Source organism: Pituophis catenifer, unplaced genomic scaffold (assembly GCF_029215685.1).
Source record: "Pituophis catenifer annectens isolate HBS135680 unplaced genomic scaffold, rPitCat1.0.hap2 SCAF_3, whole genome shotgun sequence".
Classification (NCBI taxonomy): domain Eukaryota; kingdom Metazoa; phylum Chordata; class Lepidosauria; order Squamata; family Colubridae; genus Pituophis; species Pituophis catenifer.
In genome coordinates this window covers 215287988-215315370 of record NW_027256883.1, presented here as the reverse complement: position 1 = coordinate 215315370, position 27383 = coordinate 215287988, and the positions used below count along the sequence as shown (strand labels likewise).

The 27383-nt window shown below is 48.3% G+C and overlaps 1 protein-coding gene across 3 annotated transcripts in view; it reads left to right on the top strand.

The window, feature by feature from the left end:
• RPRD1B (regulation of nuclear pre-mRNA domain containing 1B) overlaps positions 1-27091 on the top strand; it is a 43536-nt gene extending 16445 nt beyond the window's left edge. The window contains exons 3-8 of one of the 3 annotated variants that reach the window (XM_070941862.1): positions 5460-5593; positions 10822-10934; positions 15930-16056; positions 17846-18021; positions 25201-25352; positions 26533-26615. In XM_070941862.1, coding sequence (XP_070797963.1) covers positions 5460-5593; positions 10822-10934; positions 15930-16056; positions 17846-18021; positions 25201-25317 — 667 coding nt within the window. In that variant the 3' untranslated portion in view covers positions 25318-25352; positions 26533-26615. Of the gene's footprint in view, positions 1-5459; positions 5594-10821; positions 10935-15929; positions 16057-17845; positions 18022-21399; positions 21497-25200; positions 25353-26532 lie in introns of those variants that run through there. The other 2 variants (XM_070941861.1, XM_070941863.1) reach the window with 2 other exon arrangements.
• The last annotated feature ends 292 nt before the right edge of the window (positions 27092-27383 follow it).

Sequence of the window (27383 nt, the reverse complement as noted above, 5' to 3'; positions counted from 1 at the left end):
CCTCTGGAAATCCATTCCTCCTCCCACACCATTCCAAGGGTCTCCATCCCAAATTGTATCGCTAAAAAGTCTGTAGAGATTCTCAGCCATCCAGGTCAGGGTTGTCCCAAAGGTGCTTTTTTTCCAAGAGGCGACTGGACTTCCTTGTTTTTCCTTCTTTTGAAGACGTTTCGCTTCTCATCCAAGAAGCTTCTTCGGCTCTGACTGGATGGTGGGGAAGGGAAGGATTTATGCTCCTTGCAGGCAGCTGCTCATTTGCATCATTTTTAGAGGGTCGTTGAGGCCACTCGGAGGTTTCTCTGTGTCCTCAGGGTCACCTGAGTGGTGCAAATGGGTGTGGAGCCTTCTTGGCTGCAGGATGTTTTCTGTCCTGTGTCTCCTCACTGTTGAAGACATCCCCACCATCCAGTCAGAACTGAAGAAGCTTCTTGAATGAGAAGCGAAACATCTTCAAAGAAAAACAAGAAAGTCCAGTTGCCTCCTGAAAAAAAGCCCAGTGTGTGTGTGTGTACTTGCGTGCACGCAAGTAAGTGGTCTTGCTCTGTTCCTCGTGGCATTTGCCACCTTTTGTCAGAATGCAATGACAGTGTAAGAGGGCAGGTTTTGGTGTGTGTGTGTGTGTGTGTGTGTGTATGGGAGTGGGTGTGCTCTCTGCACAGGGTCTCACAAAATGCACCTGACTAGAGGAAAATGGGCGGCATTGCCTCTGAGTGACAGCAGGGGAAGTTCAGCAGTCATGTTAGAAAGGATGCCTTCCCAGAAATAGTGGCGGAAGCTTGGAAGCCCCTTCTTCCAGCGCAGGTAACAGAATAACAGGGTTGGAAGGGACCTTGGAGGTCTTCTAGTCCAACCCCCTGCTCAGACAGGAGAGACGCTGTACCACTTCAGACAAGAGGTAGTGAGTCAGTCGTCAGTAACTGAATTTAAACCAGGGGTCCTCAAACTTTTTAAACGGGGGGCCAATTCATAGTCCCTCAGACTGTTGGGGGGGCCGGACCAGCTGGGTGGGCGTGGCTAGGTGGTCATGTGACTGGGTGGGCGTGGCCAATTTACAGTCCAAACAATACACACACATTAAACTTTAATTTGTTATGCTCCTGAGGGTGGAAAGCAGGTTAGTGAAGGGATGTGGCTGCCTTGGGGTGTGTATGAGGGATTTCTGTTTGTGTGTGTGTCTCCCTCCCCCCACCCCCTCTCCGCTGGGCTCGTTTTTGGCTTCCCGAAGCCTCCGTGCATCCTCTTTTTGGCCTCCCTGGCCTCCAGAAGGTGGGTGGGGGCCGGCAGGTAGATGGGGTGATGTGGGCAGGGCAGCCTCGTGGTCCAGCACAGGCCAGATTAATGGCTTCAGCAGGCGGCATCTGACCCGCAGGCCATAGTTTGAGGACCTCTGGTTTAAACCTGAGTCCGAAAGGAGAAGGGCGGTATAGAAGTTTGAATAATAAGTAAGTAAGTAAGTAAGTAAGTAAGTAAGTAAGTAAGTAAGTAAATAAATAAACACTGGTACCTCAGATCTCAGGGTTAATTAATTCCGGAAGGCACGATGAATACCAAAAACGATTAGTACCAATCAGGTTTTTCGCATCAGGAATAACGTGGCGAGTCACGAAACAGCCCAGAGAAGCAAGTTCCAGCTTGTGCTTTGAGTACCAAACAAACGATGGGCACCAGGACAACATTCTCATGTCAAAAATGCATTGAGTACCAAATTCGATGAGTTGAGCCCCAAGGTACCACTGTACTCGTCTGTACTTGGGATAAACACTTGTCCAGTAGGCAACAATTTTTTTAAAAAATTAGAAGTAAAAAATTCAAACAGCAGACTTCATGGATCACTAGGTCTTTTTCTGCCATTTTGTTTCCCATCTTTCTATGTTTTCTACATTTTAGATTAAAACCCTTTTCCTTCCCAACTTCAATTAAGTGCAAGTGGTTAAGGTGCTGGCCTAGAAACCAGGAGACGGTGAGCAGGGTGGATTTGATTTAAATCGAGTTGATTTAAATCACAGTTTAAATCATGATTTAAATCACTAGTAAAAAGGCTTGATTTAAATCAACTCGATTTAAATCATAATTTTTAAAGAGCAACTGTCATCTCTGCTACTCCTTTGACCCACTGTTGACTCACCGATAGTCCCAGGGTTGCAGAATATACAGCCTCCTGCTACATAACTAAGCCCCATTTCATGCTGAATAAGCTAAATCATTTATGTATCTTAAATAGAAAACTATCTTACGATAGATTTTTACCCCAAAAGTTTTTTATTAAAATAAATTCGATAAAAATCAAAAAAATCTGATTTAAATAAAAAAAATCTGATTTTTATCCACCCTGACCGTGAGTTCTAGTTCTGCCTTAGGCATGAAAGCCAGCTGGGTGACTTTGGACCAATCACCAGGAGAAAGTGAATTCTAGTCCAGTCTTAGGCATGAAAGCCAATTGGGTGACTTTGAGCCAATCACCAGGAGACGATGAGTTTCACTCCCCGCCTTTAAGCATTCAAGCCAGCTGGCTGATTTTGGGCCGGTCACCAGGAGAGGGTGAGTTCTAGTTTAGATGGTGAGTGACTGCATCCCAGTTGCAATTCTTTTCCTGGGAACGGCGCAGTGGGCCGCTGCTCGTTCAGACGATGCCACGGAGTATTTATAGCTTCATTCTTTGTGATGCAAAGCAATCCATGTGACAAATTGCAAGAGAGTAGGGGGAAAAACATGGATTTGACGGAGGGAAAATAAGAATCCACTGGAAGACAACAAATCGACAACACAGCCGCTAATGCCCGGGTGTCACGAAAGGCCTTGCTTCACACAACCTTGCTTTGATTTCCTGGCGTTTCCCCTTTCCAGATATTTTCAGATCCCAGCAAATTTGCCTCCTCCTCCTCCTCCTCCTTGGAGAATCCAAAACAGCGGCCAGCCTGTTGGCAGTGCCAATAATCCCCTTTAAAAATATCCGTACGCCTCCTTCAGATCCCAGTTGGCAGTTTTGTGTAGTTGTTAGTTATTCCGCACGCCTCGGCTGTATCTGAACAGGCTTTTAAGTGAGGTCAGCATCCCAAGTGTTGGGGATTTATCAGATATTTTTCTTTTTTTCCTTCTCTCTCTCTCTCTCTCCTCTCCAGATTGTCTTTCTGCTTGGCTCGTTCCATCTGTCACTGGGTGACTGTTCCCTCACTGTGGGGCAAGCTATAAACCGAGCGCTCCGTGTTCTTTCCTGGCAGCTAATATATTACGAGCTAGTTAAAGACTGTGTGACATTATTTAGAGAAGGCCTTCCGCCTTCAAGAAGGACGCTATCTAGAGCACAGAGGGAAAAAGGATTAGGAAAAGCAGGTTCTGGAAGGCGTTTCCCCAAGCGGGTGCCCTCCAGATGGGTGTGAATGGCAGGCCACTTGGGCTGAGGACGGACGTTGCCTGAGGCATCGGGAAGAGTCTGGGGTGGGGAAGAGGGCTGCACGTTTACCGTCGGTCCTCGACTTACAGCCACAATGGAGGCCAAAATTGCTGCTGCTAAGCGAGACATTTGTTGAGTGAGCTTAGCCCCATTTTACAGAGATTTCCTGCCATATTTTTCATGAGCCCCTGCAGTTGTTAAGTTAGCAACACGGTTGTTAAGTGAATCTCTTCAGTTGTTAAGTGAACAATGGGCCTGGTGGCTCAGCAGACTGATAGCATTGTGATTAACACCAGCTGTCTGCAATTACTACAAGTTCGAATCTCGCCAGGCTCAAGGTCGACTCAGCCTTCCATCCTTTCTAAGGTAGGTAAATTGAGGACCCAGTTTGTGGGGGCAATAAGCTGACTTTGTATAAATATACAAAAAGGATGAAGGCTATTGCTTAACGCACTGTAAGCCACCCTGAGTCTCCGGAGAAGGGCGGCATATAAATTAAAAGCAAAAAAAAAAAAAGTGAGTCAGACGGTCGTTAAGTGAAATTCAGGTTCCCCGTTGACTTTGCTTGTCCGAAGGTTGCAAAAGGGGATCACGTGATCCCTGGAACACAGCAGCCGTCGTAACTGTGAGTCAGTTGCCAAGCGTCTGAATTTTGATCACGTGGCCACCGGGATGCTGCAACGGTCGTAAGTGTGAAAAACGGTCCTAAGTCCCTTTTTTCAGTGCCGTTATAACTTTGAACAGTCATTAAACGAACCGTTGTAAGTCGAGGGCTACCTGTATTTAATTTCTTTCTCAGCTGATTAGAGAGCCTTGCACTTTTGAAAGCACTGATTCTTTTAAAAAAGCCAGATGTCTGTCAATCCTAGCAGGTGTCCATATGCGAAATGCACAGCATTTTAACTTATGTTCATTTAGTGACCGTTTGAAGTTACAATGGCACTCAAAAAAGTGACTTAGGACCAGTTTTCACACTTAATGACCATTGCAGCATGATCACAATGGGGGGAGGGGTCACGTGTTCAAAATTCTGACTCCCGGCAACTGACTCGTATTTACGACAGTCACAGTGTCCCGGAGTCACGTGATCCCCTTTTGTGACCTCCTGACAAGCAAAGTTAATGGGGAAGCCGGGTTCACTTAATAACCGTGTTACTAATTTAAGAACTGCGGTGATTCACTTAACAAACGTGGCGGGAAAAGTCGTAAAATGGGGGCAAAACTCGCTTTTCTCACTTAGCAAGAGGCTCCATTATAGCCGTAAGCCGAGGAGTACCTCTATGCTGAATTTGTCATACACTAAATCAGGGGTGGGCAAATGTGGCCCTTTGACAACCTGTGGACTTCAACTCCCAGAATCCCTGAGACAGCCAAGCTGTCTCAGGAATTCTGGGAGTTGAAGTCCACAGGTTGTCAAAGGGCCACATTTGCCCACCCCTGCACTAAATAAAGGAATAAAAGCAGGTGTACAAAGGGCCACTCCTCTTGGCTGGTGGAGACTTCCTAGCCGCTGTGCCCCTCTCCAGGGTGTCAGGGTTCCAAGGAATATACCCGTAGCAAACGGAACTCCGAGATCTTATTGGCACAGCTGCTGAAAGCCGACTCTAAAGGTTCCCACGGTTTTTACTTAATTAAAAGTAAAAGTTTTCCTCCCCTTCCCCAAACAATCAGTCCCATGGTCCAATCAAGGTGCTGTCCGGTTGTTTGGAAACTTCACTCCTTGAAACTTCAGCCACCTGTGGGAATGTCCTTGGTTCTCAGGGGAAAACTATTTTGCTTTGGCTACAAAATCCCAGCTCTCCCTTATTCCGCCCTCCCTCTCCCTCAGCTCCAGTATGGCAACCCTGAAGCCTCCAAGATGGCCTCAGTCAGGCCAGCTTCAGAGTTGACAAAGGGTGTGGAAGATGAGCAGAATAGATACCCACACCCTTGGCCGTGGTGGTGGTGTCGGACTAGAAGACCTCCAAGGTCCCTTCCAGCCCTAGGACTCTCTGGTGCCCCTTGCCACCGGCATCCCCGTTTCCTGTTCCTGCTTTTTAAGCTTTGCCCTTTCCCCCCCATCTTCCAGGGAGGCAGACGAGGGATGCAAGAAGCCCTTGGAACGGCTGCTGAACATCTGGCAGGAGAGGAGCGTGTATGGCGGGGAGTTCATACAGCAGCTGAAACTGTCCATGGAGGACTCCAATAGCCCCCAACCCAAAGGTAGGTCGAGAGTTTTTTCTTCCGGTGGGACCGGTCTATCAGGGAGACCTGGTCCACTTCCGCTTTCGCCTTTCAGTGACAGTGTTTGCTTCCGTGACAAACTATTTTTGGGTTGAATTTATATTTACCGACAAAGAAATAAAAGGAGACTAGTATATTGATCTCTTTCAAGCTACTTAACTCTCGTCAGCTAGCCATCCCCTTCTGGGATTCGAACCCGGCTAGCTGGCGAGAGCTAAATAGCTTGAAATAGATCAATATACTACAGTAATCTCCCTTTATTTCTTTGCTGGTAAATATAAATTCAACCCAGAAAGTTACTGTCCATTGGAATGAATGGCTCCTCTCTTCATAGACCAGAGTGACACACACACACACACACACACACACACACACACACACACACACACACACAATGCAGGTAGTCCTCAACTTACGGCCACAATTGAGCCCAAAGTTTATGTTGCTAAGTGAGACATTTGTGAAGTGAGCTTTTCCCCGTTTTATGACTTTTCTTTGCCTTGTTTCTTAAGAAGAGATCAGTATGAACCAGCTGCCAAGCTTCTGAATTTTGATCCCTGCAAAGCTCGTAACTGTGAAAAACGGTCCTTGGTCACATTTTTTCAGTGCCGTTGCAACTTTGTTCACAAAATGTGAACGTTGTAAGTCGAGGGCTACCTGTATATGACACCTTGGGTGGATTTCTGGGTCCCGAGAGGCGGCAGCTGCCACGGCCAAGAAGGGAACCAGAAATCAGCTGGCGTTCCAAGGGTTGATTCCTGAATGGTTGAAAGAAGCCACAACACGGGTTTTCCCCCCAGTTTAGGTGGAGAAAAAGAAGGGGGAAAACTTGTAATAATTTTCACGGGAAAGGAATTGTGACCTCAGTTGCATCCTAGGCAGGGTGGATTTGATTTAAATCGAGTTGATTTAAATCACGATTTAAATCATGATTTGAATCCCTAGTAAAAAGGCTTGATTTAAATCAACTCGATTCAAATCATAATTTTTAAAGAGCAACTGTCATCTCTGCTACTCCTTTGACCCACCGTTGACTCACCGATAGTCCCAGTGTTGCAGAATATACAGCCTCCTGCTACATAACTAAGCTCCGTTTCATGCAGAATAAACTAAATCATTTATGTATCTTAAATAGAAAACTACCTTACGATAGATTTTTTACCCCAAAAGTTTTTTATTAAAATAAATTCGATAAAAATCAAAAAAATCCGATTTAAATAATTGATTTTGATTTTTTTTAAAAAAATCATTGATTTTTATCTACCCTGATCCTAGGCCAGGAGGTGCTTAGGGGTGCTGGCCTCTGGTGAGAAGGCCTCATTCTAAGAAAACCCACACTGGCTGGTTGAGATACAGGAATAAGTGTTGCTTTTGTGTCTGTGCAACCCACCTCATGTAGGCCCAGGTGCCCCCCTCCCCGCCCGGGACAGTCTGCTTAGGTAAATCATAGACTCCTAGGGCTGTAAGATGGTTCCTTGCTTTTAAAGACTAACGAACAGAAGGACTAGGGGAGACATGAAAGCAGCCTTCCAGTATTTGAGGGGCTGCCCCAAAGAAGAGGAGGGGGTCAACCTATTCTCCAAAGCACCTGAAGGCAGGAGAAGAAGCAACGGATGGAAATCAATCAAGGAGAGAAGCACCCTGGAATTAAGGAGAAAATTCCTAACAGTGAGAACGATTAACCAGTGGAGCAACTTGCCACCAGAAGTTGTGGGTGCTTCATCAGGGGAGGTTTTGAAGAAAAGACTGGATAGCCATGTGTCCTGAATGGTATAAGGTTTCCTGCCTTGGGCCGGGGGTTGGACTAGACAGCCTCCAAGATCCTTCCGGCCCTAGGATTCTACAATTTTACTTCATCTCAATATCATTTCAAGCGCAGACAGGAAAGGAAGCCTTTGCAGGTAACCAAGAACTAATCGTGGTTTTGGGGATGTGACTAGATCAGTGATGGAGACCTTGACAGGGGACATCACTCCTCGGCTGTCATTTGACCTTCAGCGAGTCTCCCTCCTAAAACAGCACATTTCAAACCTGGCACGAGTGTCTGCATGGATTAGAATTCCCTTTGCAATCGAGCAAGGACCTGGGAACTTGGAGGGGGGGGGGAAACGGGGGACGACGACACAAGGTTGGTCCAGAAGGACATGTGCTTGGACCTGAGATGCAAAAGAACCCTTTTGCAGATGTTTTCTCCTCCATGGCGCCTCTATCGATGCTCGAAAGAGAATGGCGTTAGAACACCTGGCGTTCCCTGCTTGTTGGGTGAAAGACGAAGCCGCCTGCTTCAGGAGGCTGTGGAAGGCAGCCAGAAACATCGAATCTTTTTGTAGAGGGTGGCAGCAGAAGCTCCCTGGGCCAGCTTGTGCTTCGTCTTCCCTCGGTGCTGCCAGCTGCTGCGGCGGCGGTGGCTTCTTCTCTGCCAGGCCTGGCTCCTGGCATCCCTTCTCCTACAGCTGCCAGCCATCTGCCTCCACCTTCACACCTGCCCAAAAGCGTCCAAATTCTCCTGCAGGGTTGGGTGGTTTATTTGGGGGGTGGCCAGGATGATGTTGCCTCCGGTATAATCTGAGGGTTTGAATAATGACCGGAAGGCTCGCCTACTCGTTTCTCTGGAATGGCCAACTCCGGCTGGGTGCCTTTGTGCCCCTCAATTGTTGGGGAAATCGCAGGTAGCTGCAGTCAGAATTGGATTGGAATAGGAATAGGAATAGGAATAGGAATAGACAGAGTTAGAATAGATTAGAATAACAGAATTGGAAGGGACCTTAGAGGTCTTCTAGTCCAACCCCCTGCTCAGGCAGGAAACCTTACTCCACTTCAGACAAGTGACTGTCCAGTCTCTTCTTGAAAACCTCCCGTGATGGAGCCCCCACGACTTCTGGTGGCAAGCAGTTCCACTGGTTGATTGCTCTGTTAGGAAATTTCTCCTTAGTTCTAGGTTGGAATCCTCTGTCAATCCTTCCATTCCTCCATTCCATTTTCCAATTATGCCAAGCAGGATTGCAAAGTGGGTTTCGAGCATTAGGAACGCTGAGGTCCTCCTTCTCTTTCCCTCTCGGGTGGACCCTGAGCTGAAATGAGGAGTTGAAGGCCGCCGTTCCTTCCTCTCTTTGTCTCTCCCACCACCCACCCCTGACCGGTTGCGTGTCCTGTGCACCTATGCAGGTGAGTCTGAACAGGGAGGTGAAGTCCCAGCGGTTGAATTGATGTGTTTGGGCAGAGGCCTCTCTTTGATCTTACCTGGTCCGGACTCTTGGCTCTGGGAGCTTTCGGATCTCCTAGGGCAAGGTTCACAGAGCCCTCCTTAGCTTTGGTTTTGGCTGGGAGCTATGCATAAACCCAGCCAGTTGTGACTTACTGAAACGGTGGCTTGAAACTCTGGTTGTGTAGATGTTGTGGCCCACCAGCGGCCTGCGCGGATCGTGGCTGATCCCGACGACGAGGAGGCTGGTGTGGGGTCGCGCCAGCAGCCTGTGCAACCGGCACTCGCGTCGGACAGCGAGGAGGCTGAAGAGGATGTGGTGCCAGAGGCAGAGACTCAGCCAGGGCCTCCAGAACCTCCAGAGGCTCCTTCAAGTTGAGAGAGCGAAGTGGAGGAGCCTCTCCTCAATGCTCGAGCACGCAGGGCTGCCAAAAGGCAGGAGTGGCTACTCAGGAGGAGGAGGTCTCCTCGAGAGTAAGGCTTGAGGATAATTGGCCACTCCCTTAGCCTATTTAAGTCGCACGCCGTTAGTAAGTTTCTTGCTAGAAACAACTTGTAATTATCATCAGAGCATTTTTGGAAAAGTCTTATCGTATTTTGTTTTCTGGGCTGGTTGCCAACCTTTGCCGGACTTTGGTTTATTCTTGCTACTCAATAAATTTGATAAGGACCGTTGGTGTGTGTCAGCATCCTCAGGAATCCGGAGCTGGGGCAGAACAGTAGAGTGTGCTTGCCTTTCAAGTAGGGCAGTGTGGGTGATTGGGTTTCCATGGGAGCAGTAAATATCTACGATATCCTTTGAATTAAGCTTCCCTCTCCCTCCCCTTCCTTCCTTCCTTCCTTCCTTCCTTCCTTCCTTCCTTCCTTCCTTCCTTCCTTTTTCTTTCTCTCTTTCATCCATCCATCCATCCATCTTCACCCATCTCATCTGTCTGTCCATCTATCCATCTTGTCTGTCTGTCTCTGTCTATCCCTAACCCTATCTATCTATCCATCCATCATCTCCTTCCTTCCTTCCTTCCTTCCTTCCCTCCCTCCCTCCCACCCTGTCTATCTATCTGTCTGTCCATCTATCCATCAAGCTATCATTTATTTATTTTATTTTATTTATTTATTTGTCAAGCATATATAAGATAACAGGTAAAAGTATAAACATAATTTGAATACATGAAAGGAGTAAAAGTAAAAAGGAATTTTAGGACAGGGACGGAAGGCACGCTGGTGCGCTTATGCACGGCCCTTACAGACCTCTTAGGAATGGGGTGAGGTCAACAGTAGACAGTCTAAGGTTAATGTTTTGGGGGTTTGGGGAAGAAGCCACAGAGTCAGGGAGTGCATTCCAGGCATCGACCACTCTGTTACTGAAGTTGCATTTTCTGCAATTGAGTTTGGAACGGTTTACCTTGAGTTTGTATCTATCTGTCTATCTAATCTCCCTGAGAGGGGGACTCTGGGCAACATACAACTAAAATATTAAAACATAAAAACAGTATATAAAATTGAAAAATAAAGTGAGGATGATTAAAATTCAGTGTTAAAAGTTAATTAAAAGGCACAAAGGGCGGGCTTCCAGGGCGCCAATCAGCTACATGCTCCTCTGGGCGCCCCACACAAGGCCGCAGGGCCATGTTTTTACACGTTATGCCCGCTCACCTGTGTGTGTGTGTGGGGGGGGGGAGTGTTCCACAGGGCAGAAATAGGCCTGAAATCTGCTTGTATAATGGGCAGGACACCCGTGCCAGGCTTGGATATAAGGGGAGCCTGGGCTCTTTGCAGCTGTAGGCTTGCTCTCTCTCTGTGTGTGTGTGTTTAATGCAGTGTTGAAGGGAACCCAGAGGAACAGAAACGGCTTATTTTGGGGTGGGGCACGCCGTGTCCTGGGTAACCGGTTTCCTTACAAATCCCCCAGCCCCGTGGGCAAGGAACTCTTGGAGGTCGACTTGGTAATACCTTACATTTTGGTGTTTTCATGCTGCAAAGATGAAAAGCGTCTTTCCCTTCTCAGTTACAGAGGAGAAGAAGTCCCTGAAGAGGACGTTTCAGCAGATGCAGGAAGAGGAGGACGACGACTACCCTGGCAGTTACTCCCCACAGGACGCCAACACCGGGCCCCTTCTGGTACGCTGGCAAGAGGGCAGCCCCTCTGGGAGAAAGAGCCACAAGCGGCCGCCAGGGGGAGCCATTAACATGCGCGGCATGACGGACAAGCCGATCGCCTTCCTTCCCTTCCCTCTGTGCCCCTCTGGGTGGCTGGACTCCCATGCCCATCATCCGCAGCCAGGATAGGGCCTTGCGGCTGATGGGGAACAAGAGGAGTTGGCTGGAGACCCCTGGAAGGCAGTGGGCTGAGGAGAAAGTGTTTCGTTTGCTTAAAGCCCCTGGCCCTTCATTGGAGGGTTATTGCGTGGCATCTCTCCACACTCCAGACAGACAGACAGGCAAAGTAGGTCTTTAGAGAGAGAGAGAGATGGTAAATTAAAGCTAAATGGAGATAGAGATAGATAAATAAAATAGATAGTCAGTCAGTCAGTCAGTAGAGGTAGGAAATTAACGGTAGAGGTGATAAGATAAAGATAGGTGATAGAGAGATGATAAAGATAGACAGAGATAGAGATCAGAGATAGGGAGATGATAGAGAGATATGAGAGAGAGAGAGAAATAGTAATAGATATAAAGGTAAAGGTTCCCCTCGCACATAGTCGTTCCCGACTCTAGGGGACGCTGCTCATCTCCCTTTCAAAGCCAAAGAGCCAGCGCGGTCCGAAGACGTCTCCGTGGTCATGTGGCCGGCATGACTCAATGCCAAAGGTGCACGGAACGCTGTTCCCTTCCCACCATTTTCATTCATGTTTCATTTCATTTCATTTGATTTGATTTATATACCACCCTACTCCCGAAGGACTCAGGGCGGTGAACAGCCACAAGATAAAACACACAAATACAAAATTTAAAAGCAAAGTAAAACCGAATTAAACAATTTGGCCCAAGACAGATTTAAAACACCCCAATAATTTAAAACAGATTAAAATTTACATTTTAAAAAGGGGGGAAAAGGGAAACGATTAGGCCAGGCCAGCCTGATGGAATAAAAAGGTCTTAAGAGGTGCGCAGATCCGGGATCCTCCGTATCTGGTGGTCCCTATTTTTCTACTTGCATTTTTTACCTACTTTCGAACTGCTAGATTGGCAGAAGCTGGGACAAATAAAGGGGGCTTCCCCCGTTATGCGGCACTTGGGATTCGAACTGCCGACCTTTCGATCGACAAGCTCAGCGTCTTAGCCACTGAGCCACCGCGTCCCCTAGTGATAGATGTAGTTATAGAGATAGGGAGGTAGAAGGTAGGTTTTATTTTTTTGATTACATTTTTTATGCCATCCCTCTTTCCTATGTGATTAGATAAGATGATAGATAGAAATACAGAGGTGGGTTTCAGCAGGTTCTGACCAGTTCTGGAGAACCGGGAGCGGAAATTTTGAGTAGTTCGGAGAACCAGCAAATGCCGCCTCTGGCTGGCCCTGCCACCACCTATTCTCTGCCTCCCCAGCTGATCAGCTGGGTCTTCTTTTGTTGCCCTGCACAGGAGAAGGGAGCTGGAAAGCAGGTTAATGGGGTGGGGAGGGAATGGGGATTTTGCAGTAACCTTCCCCTGCCACGCCCACAAGCCACGCCCACAGAACCAGTAGTAAAAAAATTTGAGTCCCACCACTGTAGACATGGATACATCGGTAGATGAGACACAGAGAGAGAGAGAGAGAGAGACTTGATAGCGAGATGGAGAGAGACAAGGTAGGTGATTAGAGGCAGAGCAATGTAGGTCTCCATTATAAACCAGCATCAGGTGTGATGCGGATTCTGGTAAGCAGGTTCTCTTTTTTTCCTTCTGCTGAGCACCTGGACCGCCTGCTGTGAGGCCCTCCAGGCCTTTCGGAGGGGCCGCTTTGCAAGGGCTGAATGTGCTCCAGAAGGCAAATTGTGGGCAGCTGCCACCTGGGTGAGCAGTGAGGGCAGCCGCGGAATCTCATCCCTGGAATTTCTCCAAAATAACAAGAGGCCGGAATTTCAAGACCTGGCCAGATAAGACCAGTTATCTCCCAGTTGCTGATCTGGCTGCCTGCCCTGCGTTCCCTGGCAAATCTCCGGCACCTTGCAGAGCCTTTAACGCCATCTCCCCTCCACCCCCGGGGGGGGGGTTGTCTTGTGGCCCGTCTCCCCTTAAAAGGGCCAAGGGCTTGAAAGGCAGCCTATCCTTCCGTTAAGCAGAAAAGCAGCTTTATCCCGCTCCCTCTTGGAGGGGCCTCTTAGGATGGAGCCGCGGCCTTAAATTCCATTTATTCCACCGAGGAGGACACTTTGCAGATGTCGGGCTTCAAAGGAAAACCATGCAAATTAAGGAGAAGATCTCTGAAAAGCACCGGTCTTCCTTTGAACTTTCAAGGCCCCCCCAAAAGTTTTGGCTCCCCCCCTGTAGAAACACGGCCTTTGAACTCTTGGAGAGGAACCAACGCTCCTCAACAGCAGGCTGGAGAAGGCTCTCTCATAGCTTGCCAAATGTGTGGAATATTAAGAATTTTTGAGAAAGGAATTGAGCAGGTCATCAAGATTCTTGATAGCCCTTGTTTAAATATTACAACACTGAGTCCCCCCCCCCCCTTTTCCCTTTCATGTGTACAAGTAGTCTCAACTTAACAACCATTCTTTTAGAATTACGGTCTTCTTTTAATGACCCCGTAATCCCTTGCATCGGGGTAGAATCGGGGCAACTGAATGGAGTTTAGTGTTTATTGGCCGGATGCCTTTCCTGTCGCCAATGCGGAGTTATATTCAGCAGATACGTTCTCTGTGTGCCCAGAGAGAGAAATATCTGCCCCTACCTTGGATCAAACTCACAACCTCCTGATTGTGAGGCGAGAGCTCCACCTCTAGGCCACCACACCACTCGTTCAGAGCTGCAGTGGTGCTGTAAAAAAGTGACCTAACGATCAGTCCTCGCATTTACAACCATTGCAACATCTTCCCATAATCGCATGACGCAAATTCAGGCCACTGGCATGTATTTAGGATGGTTGCAGGGTCACATGGTCACCCTTCGTGACCTTCCCGGCCAGCTTACGACAAGCAAAGCAGTGGGGGAAGCGGGACTCACTTAATGACCATAGGATTCACTTAGCAACTTTGGTGATTCGCTTAACGAAAAAGAAAGCCAGGAGGCTGTGAATTCTAGTCCTGCTTTAGCCCCGAAAGCCAGCTGGGTGACTTTGGGCCGGTCCCTTTCTCTCTCTCTCAGCCCAGCCCACCTCACAGGGTTGTTGTTGTGAGGAATCGTGCTCTTAAAACATTTTTATTTCAGCAGGCTGGCCTGGCCTAACTCTCCCTTTTAAATTTTTAAATTGTTTAATTTGTTTTATAAATTGGGTGTTTTAAATTTGTTTTCGGCCAAAATATTTAATAATTTTAATGGACTTTTAATGTTTGTATTATCTGTATTTTATCTTGGCTGTTCACCGCCCTGAGTTCCCCGGGAGTAGGGCGGTATAGAAATTTGATAAATAAATAAATAAGGAATAGAGGAGGAGGAGGAGGAAGGAAGAATATTAGTTATGTTGGCTACCTTGAATTATTTATACAAATAGTCGGGATGGAATAAATGAAAAACAATTATGGCAAAAAGTCATCAAGCTTGGCATGACTCACTTAAGAGCCACCTTGCTGAGCCATGGAAATTCTGGTCCTGATTTTGGTTGTAAGCTGAGTCAGTCCTAAAGAAGTGTTCAAGGAAACCCAAAGTTGCATTTTTAAGCCTAGCTGCTTCCGTGGTTCCTCCGAGGAAGGTTTTAGCGAACGTCGACCTAACCAGTCCTCCCAAGCTCATGGAGCTTGGCTGAGTGTCACCTGGGCAGGTAAATATGCAGGCAGAGAGAGGGCTGTCCCCCTCCTGACAGGGAGAACTATTACCCAGTGGAACGGTCTGCCTCCGGAGATTGTGGGTTCTCCATCATGGGGGGTCTTCAAGAAGAGATTGGACAGCCATTTCTCTGGCATGGTATAGGGCAGGGGTCTCCAAACTTGGCAGCTTTAAGACGTGTGGACTTCAACTCCCAGAATTCAAAAGAAAGAGAGAGAGAGAGGAAGGGAGGGAGGAGGGAAGAAGGAAGGAAGGAAGAAAAGAAAGAGAAAGATGGAAGGGAAGGAAGAAGCCTTGGTAGTACAGTGGTCTAAAGCACCCTGTTATTAAGAACAGCTGCCTGCAATTTCTGCTGGTTCGAATCTCTCCAAGGCTCAAGGTTGACTCAGCCTTCCATCCTTTCTAAGGTAGGTAAATTGAGGACCCAGTTTGTGGGGGCAATAAGCTGACTTTGTATAAATATACAAAAGGATGAAGGCTATTGCTTAGCGCATTGTAAGCCGCCCTGAATCTCCGGAGAAGGGCGGCATATAAATCAAATTAAAAAAAAAGAGAGAGAGAAAGAAGGAAAGAAAAAAAAGGAAGGAAGAAAAGAAAGAAAGGAATGGTATAGGGCAGGGGTCTCCAAACCTGGCAGCTTTAAGACGTGTGGACTTCAACTCCCAGAATTCAAAAGAAAGAAAGAAAGAGGGAGGGAGGAAGGAAGGAAGGAAGGAAAAAAGAAAAAGATGGAAGGAAGAGAAAGAAAGATGGAAGGGAAGGAAGAAAAGAGAGAGGGAAAGAAAGAGAAAGAAAGAGGAGGGAGGGAGGGAGGAAAAAGGAAAAAAGAAAGGGAAAGGAAGATGGAAGGAAAGGAAGAAAAGAGAGAAGGAAAGAAAGAGAAAGAAGGAAAAGAAAGACTCCCAGAATTCTGGCAATTAAAGTCCACAAGTCTTAAACTTTGGAGACCCCTGGCTGAGCAAAGGGTTGGACCAGAAGCCCTCCATGGAAGGTCCCTCCCATCTTTATAACTCTCTTATTCTATTACCTGCACGGGCAGCCTAGGGGACTCCGGATGACCCCAGTGGCCCATCTGAGGCCCCTTTGTTCCTCCTGGCAGAGAGCGCCTGCGGGGGTGGGCAGTGCTTTGGGGCAGAGGCGCCAGAAGCAGAGCGGTGGGGTGTCTCTGGGGAAGCCACAGCGGGCATCTTGTTCTGTCTCCCCCGGGCAGGCGGAGGACTTGATCAAAGCCCTGCAAGACTTGGAGAACGCAGCCTCGGGCGATGCCACCGTGCGGCAGAAGATCGCTTCTCTTCCCCAGGAGGTTCAGGATGTGTCCCTGCTGGAGAAGATCACAGGTGAGCCTCTGATCCGAGGGCCGGAGCCGGTCGGCTGAGAGAAACCTAAATAAACTTGGAAGGGTTCCTGGGTGTGTTAAGAGCTGGGGTCATGGTTCTCCACTTCTGACTTCTCCTATTCACCTTCCTGCTGAAAGTCTTAAGCAGAGGTCTCCAAACTTGGCAGCTTTAAGGCTTGTAGACGTCATCTGGAGAATTCTGGGAGTTGACGTCCACAAGTCTTAAAGCAGCCAAGTTTGAAGACCTCTGCTTAAGACTTTCAGCGGGAAGGTGAATGGGAGAAGTCAGAGGTGGAGAACCATGGCCCCTTTAAGACTTGTGGATTTGATTACATTTCATTTATATAATTTAAAATATTACAATTATTCTAATCCCACCAATTAAATTTATCCATATTATTACAACTTAACCATTTTATAAACCTCCAACACTGCAATTAAGAATTGAAGAAAAGGCGAATTAAGATTACATTAAGAACTAATTAAGTCGGGGGGAAAATAGAAATGATTAAGATGTGATTTATAAACATATATTGTTAATAATTAAAAAGATAAGAGGAATTTTGAGAAATATATTTTAATAAATAAAATAAAGGTTGGGGTTGCCTGGACACCATAGTGGAAAATGTTAAATTGAAAATGTATACGGCAATAGAGAGAGATGAAAGAAGAAGTAGAGAGATGGAAGAGAAGGGAAGGAGAGAGAGGGATAGAAGAGAGGGGGGGAAGGAAGGGAGGGGAAATCAGAGTAGGAGAGAGGGTTAGTCAGGGAGGAAGAAAGGAGGAGAAGGAGAAAGGAAGGGGAAGTAGTAAGGAGCAGGAGAAGAGGGAAAGAAATAAGGAAGGAAGAGGGGGAGAGGGAAGAGACTGAGAAGAAAGATTGCTGTATAACAAAAAAGAGGAAATGGAAGAAAGGCAACCCCGAACACACATATGAAGATATGAAGATAAAGAAGGAATTGTTAAATAAAAGAGAATAAATGTGAACAAGTAGGAAAATGAGAATTTGAGAGCGAATGAAGATGTTGTTTATACAAATAAGCATAGAAATATTGAGATATAAATTAAAGAAAAAATAGGGGAAAAAGGGAAGATTTTGCCAAAATTGTAATTGAGTAAAATGTATTTGAAATTTGAAAAATTGTATAAGACAAGATATGGCCAATACTCTGTTCAAAAAAAAAGATGCGGGTGAATGTAGAGGGAAAAATTCAATAAAACTTGATTAAAAAAAAAAAAGACTTGTGGATTTTAACTCCCAGAATTTCTGGCTCAGGAATTCTGGGAGTTGAAGTCCACAAGTCATAAAAGGGCCATAATTCCCCACCCCAGGGTATAAGTAGTTCTCAACTTAAGCGCCATTTGTTTATTGACAGTTTGGAATTCCATTGGCCCTTGAAGAAGCCACAGCCTAAGCTCATGTTTGACAACGGTCAAACACTGTCGCAACACCCCCTCCCCCCCCCTCCCAAGATCACACGATCACAATTTGGACCCTTGGCAACTGGCTCCTATTTACAACCGGTTGTGCTGTCCTGCTGTCATGTAATTGTAATTTATCACGTTTTCTTGCCAATTCACAGAAAAAAAAAAACCCATTAGGGAAACGGGGCAAAACTGACTTAGCCAGTGTCTCGCTTAGCAAAGCTAAATTTTGGGCTCTCGTAAGTTGAGGACTCCCCGTGCTGCGTGGTTGTTGGTGTGTAGGGAAGGACGGCCGCTGCTTTGTCAGCAACGCAGAAGCTGTTAGCGTGGCCTCCCTGTAACGCGCTTACCGCTTCCGTGCGCAGACAAAGAGGCGGCGGAGCGGCTGTCGAAGACGGTGGACGAGGCGTGTTTGCTGCTGGCAGAATACAACGGGCGGCTAGCGGCGGAACTGGAAGACCGGCGCCAGCTGGCACGCATGCTGATTGAATACACGCAGACCCAGAAGGACGTGCTGACGGAGAAGGAGAAGAAGCTAGAGGTGAGCTTGGCTGTTCTGACCCAGCTCCCCAAACACGACGAAACCCTCTCTGCAGTCGAAGCAATGATTCCTTTATTAGGAGCGCCAGCAGCCCCGGCAAAAAGTTTCTCTCTCTCACCGCAGGCTAGCAAGTCTGTCCAGCAGGGATATGAATAGCTGTCTGCCACATCTATCCATCTCCGCCCCCTGCCTTTTATCCCCAGAGCTAGGGTGGGGCTTCGCTAGCAGCGGTGGCTCTTCCATCTCAAGGACCGGCCCATAGATTTCCACTGCTCTCCTCTCCTCTGCCTTCTGTGCATCCATGCGTCAGGCACTGGACCCAGCTGTTCCTCCTCCTCCTCATCGGCCACCTCCAGACCTGGGGGCTGTTGACTCTCCATCTGAGGGCTGATGGATGGCCCAGGCTCCTCCTCTCTCTCTCTCTCTCTCTCTCTCTCTCTCTGCCAGCTCCATTCCCTCTTCCCCCTCGGAGCTCTCAGCTTGCCTTGATGCTGACCTTGACTCCCACACCTCCTCCTCCTCCTCCTCTGATTCGGCTTCTGGAGGGGCCGGCGGGCAACAGGCCATCACAGTGGTACCCTTCCCACCCTCCTGGCATTCTTCAAGATCCAGGCCTGGGTGGCCTTGGGGAGGGGTGAGTTGGCCAGCCTCCCCACGCCTTGCAGAAGCCCATGGGGGGGAAGGGATTGAAACTGACTGCTTGGGGGCTCTCTAGGACAAGCAGGACAGGACATCACCTGGGTCATCGTTCCGAAACAGGCCTGGTCTTCGTGGCACATTGGAGCAGACACGGGAAGGTCTCTCATTGTCCTGCTTGCCCGGGCCCTCTGCCAGGGGTGGTGTCATTCTTAGCAAACTGTCAGGGCTTCAGCAGACACTCTTGAGCAGTTGTGGGCCCCTGTCATGATTTTGGGGCCTATGGACTTCAACTCCCAGAATTCCTGAGCCAGTGTAGCATAGCGTAGAATAGGATGGAATGGAATAGAAAATAGAAAATAGAAAATAGAAAATAGAGAATAGAGAATGGAATGGAATAGAATAGAATAGAATTGGATTGGATAGGATAGGATAGGATAGGATAGGATAGGATAGGATAGGATAGGATAGGATTAGGATAGGATAGGATAGGATAGGATAGGATAGGATAGGATAGGATAGGACAGGACAGGACAGGACAGGACAGGACAGGAGAGAACAGAACAGAACAGAACAGAACAGAACAGAACAGAATAATAACTTTGCTGTCACTTTGAATGTACAGTAATCGGCATCCATTAAAATGAAATTTCATCGCGTACAGCTTTCAAAGGGTCACCACCTCCAAAATACACTTTGTAACCATGACATAAATAAATAAATACAAAATTATGCATATACCCACATATGTTATATGACACAGAGACTGCACAGTCTAGTTGTAGAAAAAAATGCTTTTAAAAGCCTCTGATGATCACGCAGCTCAGCCGGGATCGTCAGAGGCTTTTAAAAGCATTTTTTTTACAACTTCTTCGGCCGAAGAGGTTGTAGAAAAAATGTTTTTAAAAGAAAAAAAAAAGCCTCTGCCAATCAGGCAACTCAGCTGGGATCGTCAGAGGCTTTTAAAAGAAAAAAAAAACAGTTGCAGCATCTCCGTGGTCACATGATCAAAATTCAGACTCTTGGCAATCGACTCCTATTTATGACGGTTGCCATGCCCTGGGGTCACATGATCCCCTTTTGTGACCTTTTGCCAAGCAAAGTCAACGGAGAAGCCACATCCACTTAACAACCAGGTTATCCATTTATCAACTGCAGTGACTCACTTAACAAAGGTGGCGAGGAAAGCTGTGAACCGGGGAAAAACTCACTTAGCAAAAGTCTCGCTGAACTACATAAATTTTGTGCTCAATTGCGGCCGTAAGTCGAGGACTGCCTGTACCTGCAGCAGAAACCTCTGTCGTGAGATGGGCGTACAGCAGACATTAATAGACCAACATTAATTTTGTCAGAGGGCTTTAATACCTAACCAAATAAGGGAAACATCTGGATCTCTTGTGATCGTCCCAGATCTTAGAAAACAGGACTTTGCGGAAAGAGGAAGCTTGGAGCCAATTTCCAGCAGAGATAGTGGTTCATTTATCTGAGTTTTAAACATGCTCAGGATAAACGCACGCCCATCATCTGACCAGAATTTGAAAAGAATAAACTGAAACTCAAAGGGTCAAACTCGCTGGACCGCTGGCTCATTTTCTGCCGTCCGTTGTCTACGTTTCAAACGTTCCCAAGTAATTCTTCAGCTATCCAGTTATTAAAATACCATGTTTCCCCAAAAATACGACCTACCCCGAAAGTAAGCCCCAGCCTGTTTTTTTTTAAACATGTGCACCTAATATAAGCCCTACCCAAAAAATAAACCCCAGTGAAGGGGTGGGTGGGCGAGCACGCATGGGCTGACGGTATCCGGCAGCAGCCGCAACCCGTGCAACACAGGTGAGTTGAGCACCTGTGCAAGTAGCAGGCAGAAGCAGAGGTGGGAGGAGGAGGCAGGCGATCTGGACGTGCTGTGGGAAAGCCGAGCGGCGGTCGGCCGGAGTGGCAGCCGGCTGCAGGAGGCTCATCTTCTTGCGGCAACACCGGCAGCAGACAGAGGCAGAGGTGCGGGGGGAAGGCAGGTGATCCGGACACGCCGCAGGAAAGCTGATCGGCGGTGGGCCGGACGGCAGGCAGCCATGGGAGGCTCAGCTTCACGTCTATCAGGATCTCCTGCCTTCCACTCTACGCGGCCCCAGAGTGCACCGACCGAGGGACCAGTGGGCTGCAGCTGCTGCTGGATACCGTTGGTCCCCGTACGCTTGCCGCCTCTTGTGCGTGCTTTGGGGGGTCGGGGCACCCAGCTGGGCTGATCACCCTGAAATCGTGTTTTCCCGAAAATAAGCCCTAGTGCTTATTTTGGGACCCAAAAGAAAATAACCCCAGGTCTTATTTTCAGGAAAACACGGGTAGTTAATTCTCCTCTCTCTGGGACTGGGACTGGCGATTTAATTGTTAAAATTCAAATTTAGAGGTTGCTGCTGACTTGGTCATTCCTTGGCCCACGCCGATTGCAAATCCGTGTGATTCCCCTAAAAATGCCTGCATGGATTCATCATGTTTCTTGACCCGGGAGGCCTGAAATGGTCCTGGACTCCTGGACCCCTCTGACTGGGACCGCTTTTCCCAGGCGCGAGTCACGCCTGAACTCGCTCCCGCTGGGAGCGGGGGGGGGGCTGCCCAAAAAGGGGGGCCAGAAAGGCATCTATGGAAACCACAGACGGAGAAAGCGAAGGGTCGCGGGTTCCCTTTGGAAAGGTTCAAAAGGATCTGCTGGAAAAAACGAATTTTATTTACTCTGTTTTGCAGCCAGATCAAGAAAAATGTGAGATGCTCACACCCCAGCACAGGCGGTTTCCAGAAGGCGTAAAAACTCCTTGACTTGCGACCGTTCCTCCAGCAACCCAGGGCCTCTCCCAGCCCCTCAGGCAGCCCGTGCTCTGCATAACGACTGCGATGCGGAGAGCTTGGATTGCACGGGAAGGTGCCTCGTTTTACGAGAGCAACAACTAAACGACTTAAATTCTGAACTCCCTTTTGGTGGTGTAATGTAATGATGTAAGTCAAGGACTACTGCATTACGATGGCTGTAAGCTAAAGAGCATAATTTGGGGCTCAGTTGAGCACAGGTAGTCCTTGACTTACAACAGTTCGTTTAGTGCCTGCTCAAAGTTAAAACAGCACTTAGGATCGTTTTTCACACTTACGACCGTTGCAGCATCTCCTCAGTCACGTGGCCAAAATCCAGATGCTCAGAGAGGGCTGTAAAGCACTGTGAAGTGGTATATAAGTGAGTGCTATTGCTACCTTCCTGCCTTTCCCATTTCCTTCCTTCCTTCCTTCCTTCCTTCCTTCCTTCCTTCCTTCCTTCCTTCCTTCCTTCCTTCCTTCCTTCCTTCCTTCCCTCCCTCCCTCCCTCCCTCCCTCCTAAAGGTCGACTCAGCCTTCCGTCCTTCCGAGGTGGGTAGAATGAGGACCCAGATTGTTGGGGACAAAGAGGCTGACTCTGTAGACCGTTTAGAGGGGGCTGTGAAAGCACCGTGAAGGGCTATAACCGTCTTTAAGGGCTATTCCTAGTGCTCTTAAATTTCATTTTCTTGGAGGGGGCCCACTGTTTTTTCTGTAGACTCTTTAAAAAGCTGAAATTCCCTTGCCAGTTAACACTGGGCGACCCCTGCATTTCTGGTGTTTCTCGGACGCTTTGGTGGGGCCTTTACGAGCCGAAGTTAATTTCTGGGTCCAGCTGCATCTTGGCTTGAAGTCGCTTCCTTTTAAGGGGATTTTGAAATCTCTTGTGGATGGAGACTGACTATTCCAGCAGAGTCTGGGAGCCCGGGGGGGACGGACCGGTTTCCCTGTTAGGGTTTCCAAGGATCTCTGCCTTTTGTGGAGTTTTGCAGGTCTCCATGAGACGAGATCAAAGGGCTGATCCCAATGGAAGCCTCGGTTCTGACAACTATTTTTTTCCTGCGTGTTTCTAGCTATGCGCAGGACCCGGGGGGGAAGAGAGTCCTCCGAACAGAGCTGTGCACTTCTCTTGTGTTCCCATGATCGCTTCCATGGGATTCCCCTGGTTTCCCCTGTACGGGTAGTCCTCGACTTACAGCCATTTTGTTTAGTGACCGTTTGAAGTTGCAGCGGCACTGAAAAAATTGACTCACAGCTGTTTTCCACACTTAACGACCGCTGCAACTGCCCCATAGTCAGGTGATCAAAATTCAGACGCTTGGCAACTTGACTCGTATTTACAACGGTTGCAGTGTCCCCGGGGGACACCTGATCCGCTTTTGCGACCTTCCGACGAGCAAAGTCCATGGGGAAGCCAGATTCACTTAACAACCGCCTGGCCGACTTAACAACTGCGGTGATTCACTTAACTGTGGCAAGGAAAGTTGTGAAATGGGGCAAACCCCACTGAAGCAACGTCTCACTTAGCAACAGAAATTTTGAGCTCAATTATGGTCATAAGACAAGGGCTACCTGTAGCTGAAGAATTGCAGAAAAGCTCCTAGCACGTTTTGCTTGAGGGTAAAGCCTTCGTGTCATTTCCCTTTGAAAGGAAGGAAGGAAGGAAGAAAAAGGAAAAAGAAAGGGGGAGAGAGAAAGAGAGCTGGCTGGGGGATTCTGGGAGTTGAACTCCGCCTATCTTGAAGTTGCTGAGGTTAAGAACAAGCCCTTTAAGAGACCAGGAGGAAGGAGGTGAGGGTCTCCCTTAGGCCCCAGGGGAAGTCGCTGCCTGGGGCTTTTATGGGGGAGCAGGAGGAGGCTGTCCTCCAACAAAGACAGAATACGGATTTAGCCAAGACATACAAATGGAAGCCTTGCTATTATTTTAGACGTGTTAAATCTGTTCTCCTTCTTCTGCCTGATTTACCCCTCGTCCTCTCGGATTTGGGACAAGGAAGAGCAATACATTGCATCTGTCTCCCTCCTCTTATCCTCTTCTTTTTCCTCCCTCCCTCTTCCGTCTCTCCCTCCCTCCCTCCCTCCCTCTCTGCCTTCCTTCCTCTCTGCCTTCCTTCCTGCCTGCCTCCTCCCTCCTTTTTCTTCCTTCCTTCCTTCCTTCCTTCTTTCCTTCCTTCCTTCCTTCCTTCCTCTCTGCCTTCCTTCCTGCCTGCCTCCTCCCTCCTTTTCCTTCCTTCCTTCCTTCCTTCCTTCCTTCCTTCCTTCCTTCCTTCCTCTCTGCCTTCCTTCCTGCCTGCCTCCTCCCTCCTTTTTCTTCCTTCCTCCTCCCTCCCTTCTCCCTCCTTTTTCTTCCTTCCTTCCTTCCTTCCTTCCTTCCTTCCTTCCTTCCTTCCTCCCTCCCTCCCTCCCTCCCTCCCCTCCCCTCCCCTCCCCTCCCCGTCCCCAGGCAGCCTCCATCTTGACTAGAAGGCCAGTTTCAGATAGGGAATAATGTGTAATCTCAGCTGTATCATCCTTTTTTCCCACCAGGATGTTCAGAGAATCCAAAGGGGCATTTTTCCCCCCAAAAGGCAACTGGGCTTTGTTTTTTCCTAGGAGCTTCTTCCGTTCTGAAGCTTCTCGTTTTCTAAGAAAAAGCAAAAACTGAAGTCCTTTTCAAGAAAAGAAAAAAAAAAAACCACTTTTGGGACAACCGTGGCCTGGAGGATTGAGAATCTCCAGAGATGTTCAGAGAGATTCCTCCGTCCCAAAGGAAACTCCCGATTCAGCTATTAACTCATTCCTCTTCCGTCTGCGGACGGGGGCTGCTATTTTCGGCCTCAAACCGAGTCAGGACCTTACGGAGAGAGATGTGCAGAGGGACAGAAAGGGCCCTCTGTGTGTGTGTGTGTGTGCGTGTGTGTGTGTGTGTGTGTTTTGGAAAACATTGACTGTGTGAACCCCTGCCATTCTCTTCCCTACCTTTTCCACCTCCCAGGCTCCCTGCCACAGCAGCCAAAATAGAGCTGGGCAGATGACTTGGGAGCTCTTTCTGCTGCAAGGGTTATACATAGTTTAAAAGCTGCCATTAATAGACGTATTTTAGCCCACAGGAAGCCTGTGGGAGTCTCTGTCTCTGAGGGATAAATGCTTCTTAGAGACATTTATTTCACAAAAGCAGCCCCTTCATACTGCCCTACTTTATTAGTGATTTGTCTGTATGTTATGCTGCTAATTTTAAGAAACAGATGATCCTATCTTCCTTTTGCTTTTTTTGCTTCTTTTCTTCCTTCCCTTCTCTTTCCTCTTTCCTTTCTTTCTTCTTTCCTTACTTCTCCCTCCCTCCTTCCTTTCCTTTCCTCTCCTCTTTCCTCCTTCCTTCCTTCTTTCCTTCTCTCCCTCCCTCCATTCCCTTCCTCTTTCCTTCCTTCTCCCTCCCTCCTTCTTTCCTTCCTTGTGCAGGTTTTTTGCGACTGCCCCATCTCTCCTCTTAGATCCCCATAGCTGTGCTAAGAGCGCAGATCAGAGCTTCCTGGAGCCTTGGCTTCTTCGGGGCCGGCGTAAGGCCTTCCTTCCAAAAGCCGGTGTGTGTGTGTGTGGCACGACTCTTCTGAGTGATGGCCACGTCTGTGCTGTGGTTTGATAGTGCTGTGCTTGGGGTGCATTTTACAGCTTCATTCATTCATTCATTCATTCATTCATTCATTCATTCATTCATTCATTAAGGCAATTCAGGTGGCTGCCCAATCCTCTCATGGTAACTCCAGAGAAGTAAAACCACCGGCACAAAACTCAACGAAACCCCCCACCCTCCTGGTGACAACAATCACACCAACCCCTTGATTGGGCTCCGTATCTCCCTGGGGTCTCCAGAAGCGGTGGGTCTCAGACATTCTTACGTGGAAACGTGGCTAAATAGGAGGGCATAGCGCCAGGGCGGGTGATCAGGCCCACCTGCGGTCTCTGCCATCGGTTCAAGGGAATCGGTCCGAACCGGCTGAAATGCCACCTCTGGTCTCCAGACTCGCTGGCGGAATCCCGTCTTCCGGGCCTTTCAAAAGAGAGCGAAGGTGGTTGTCCGATCTTATCTAAGCAGGGATGAAGTTCCACGGAGAAGGCCCTTCACCTTGGTCCCACCAGATGGACCTCCTTAAGAGAGGGGGATCTGTAACGGCCTCTGCCTCCCCATTTGGGGGGGTGTCAGGTAGATGTAGCTGAGAGATGACCCTCCATCAGTATCTTAAAAGCTTTTGGGCACCAGGGACCGGTTCCGCGGAGAGAGGCTTTTCCATGGACCAGAGGGGAGGCCTGGTTTCGGGTGCTGCCCTGCATCCCACGGATGGGGCTTTCGCAGGCTGGTTCACGGACCTGGGGGGGGTCTTGGGGGCCCTTGTCTTAAAAGGTTAAATCATGGCACCTGGAGCAAAGTTTATTAAAACTGAGACGTTTCTTTACTCATCCAAGTAACTTCTCCAATGAAGAAGTCATCCAGCACTGAAGAAGCTTCCTGGACGAGAAGCGAAACGTCTTCAAGGAAAAACAAAAATCCAGTTGTTTTTTGGGGGAGGGGAAAATAAAGCACCTTTGGGTCTTAAGTTTTTGATTTTGATTTTTTTTTTTAAAGTGCGCATCTGGGAAGTCTTACTTATTTATATATGATTTTATTGGTTTTTCAAAACAAAAAAAGAAAAATTTAAAAAAAGTAGTGGGAAACTAAGGAGAGGGGGAGGGAAAAGAACAGAAAGGAAGGAAGAAAAAGAAGGAAAAAGGCACCGACTTCTGACTCTCTTTAGCACAGGAGAAGATAACAACATTACAACCACAACATTTTGCTTTTACACAACAGCAGGTGCAAGCCATTCCTATAACAAAAAGCAAAATGTTTTGATTTTTAGGGACCGTTTTTGTATTCTGACGTTTTAGCGCTCAAGAGTCTCTTGTTTGAGGGAGGTGGGCAGTTCAGGGCTTCCACCAAAGTTCAGAAAGGTGACAAAATAAATAAGATGAGTAAATGAATGACTATCCCCTCCCTCTGTCTCCCTCTCCCTCCCTTTGCAGGAATACAAGCAGAAACTGGCCCGAGTCACCCAGGTGCGCAAAGAGCTGAAGTCCCACATCCAGAGCCTGCCGGACCTCTCGCTGCTGCCCAACGTTACAGGCGGGCTGGCACCTCTCCCCTCCGCCGGGGACCTTTTCTCTACTGACTAGGACACAAAACTGGGGGGGGAGGGGGGGTCTGCCTTGCCTGCCCACCTGCCCCGGCACCAGTACCAGACCCCTTTCGTCAGGATGAGGGATCCTCGCGGGAAGCTGAGCTCGGAAGGGACGGGCAGAGACCCCGCCCTGCGCCCATCTCCATCTCCACTGGGGCTGGCGTCCAGCCGGGTGACCGGGGGGGGGGGGGGGGCGGGAAGGAAGGTGGACACCGAAGGGCACCGCCTCTTATTTTGGGGAGGGGGGCCGAAGGCGTCTTTCTGGAGGAAAATTCTGGGCACTTCCGGGGGGTCACAAATCATGTGTGCCCAGAGCCTTCGAAGAATTTTTGAGTTCTGTGTTGGTTTTATTTTTCTTCTCCTGTATTTGACAAAAAAACAAAACAAAAACTGGATTCTTTTGAGGGGTGGATCAGTGTCGATTTTTTTTGAGGGGGGGACCTTTGAGTCAGGAATGGCAGAGGCAGCTGCTTGACGGATCAGCCCAGGGGAGCTGCTTCCCCACTTCACTGGGACACCCAGATCACCTCCCCCCCCCTCCCCCAAATCAGCTCGGGTGGCCCCTTCCTCTGCTTTCAGCCCTGGGACCTGGGGGGATCAGCAAAAGCCCCTCCTGCTCCCCCTCCCCATTTTCCCAGATCTCTCCTTCCTCAGCATTAAACAGGGTAAGCGTGGAAGGTTCAAATTGATGGGCTT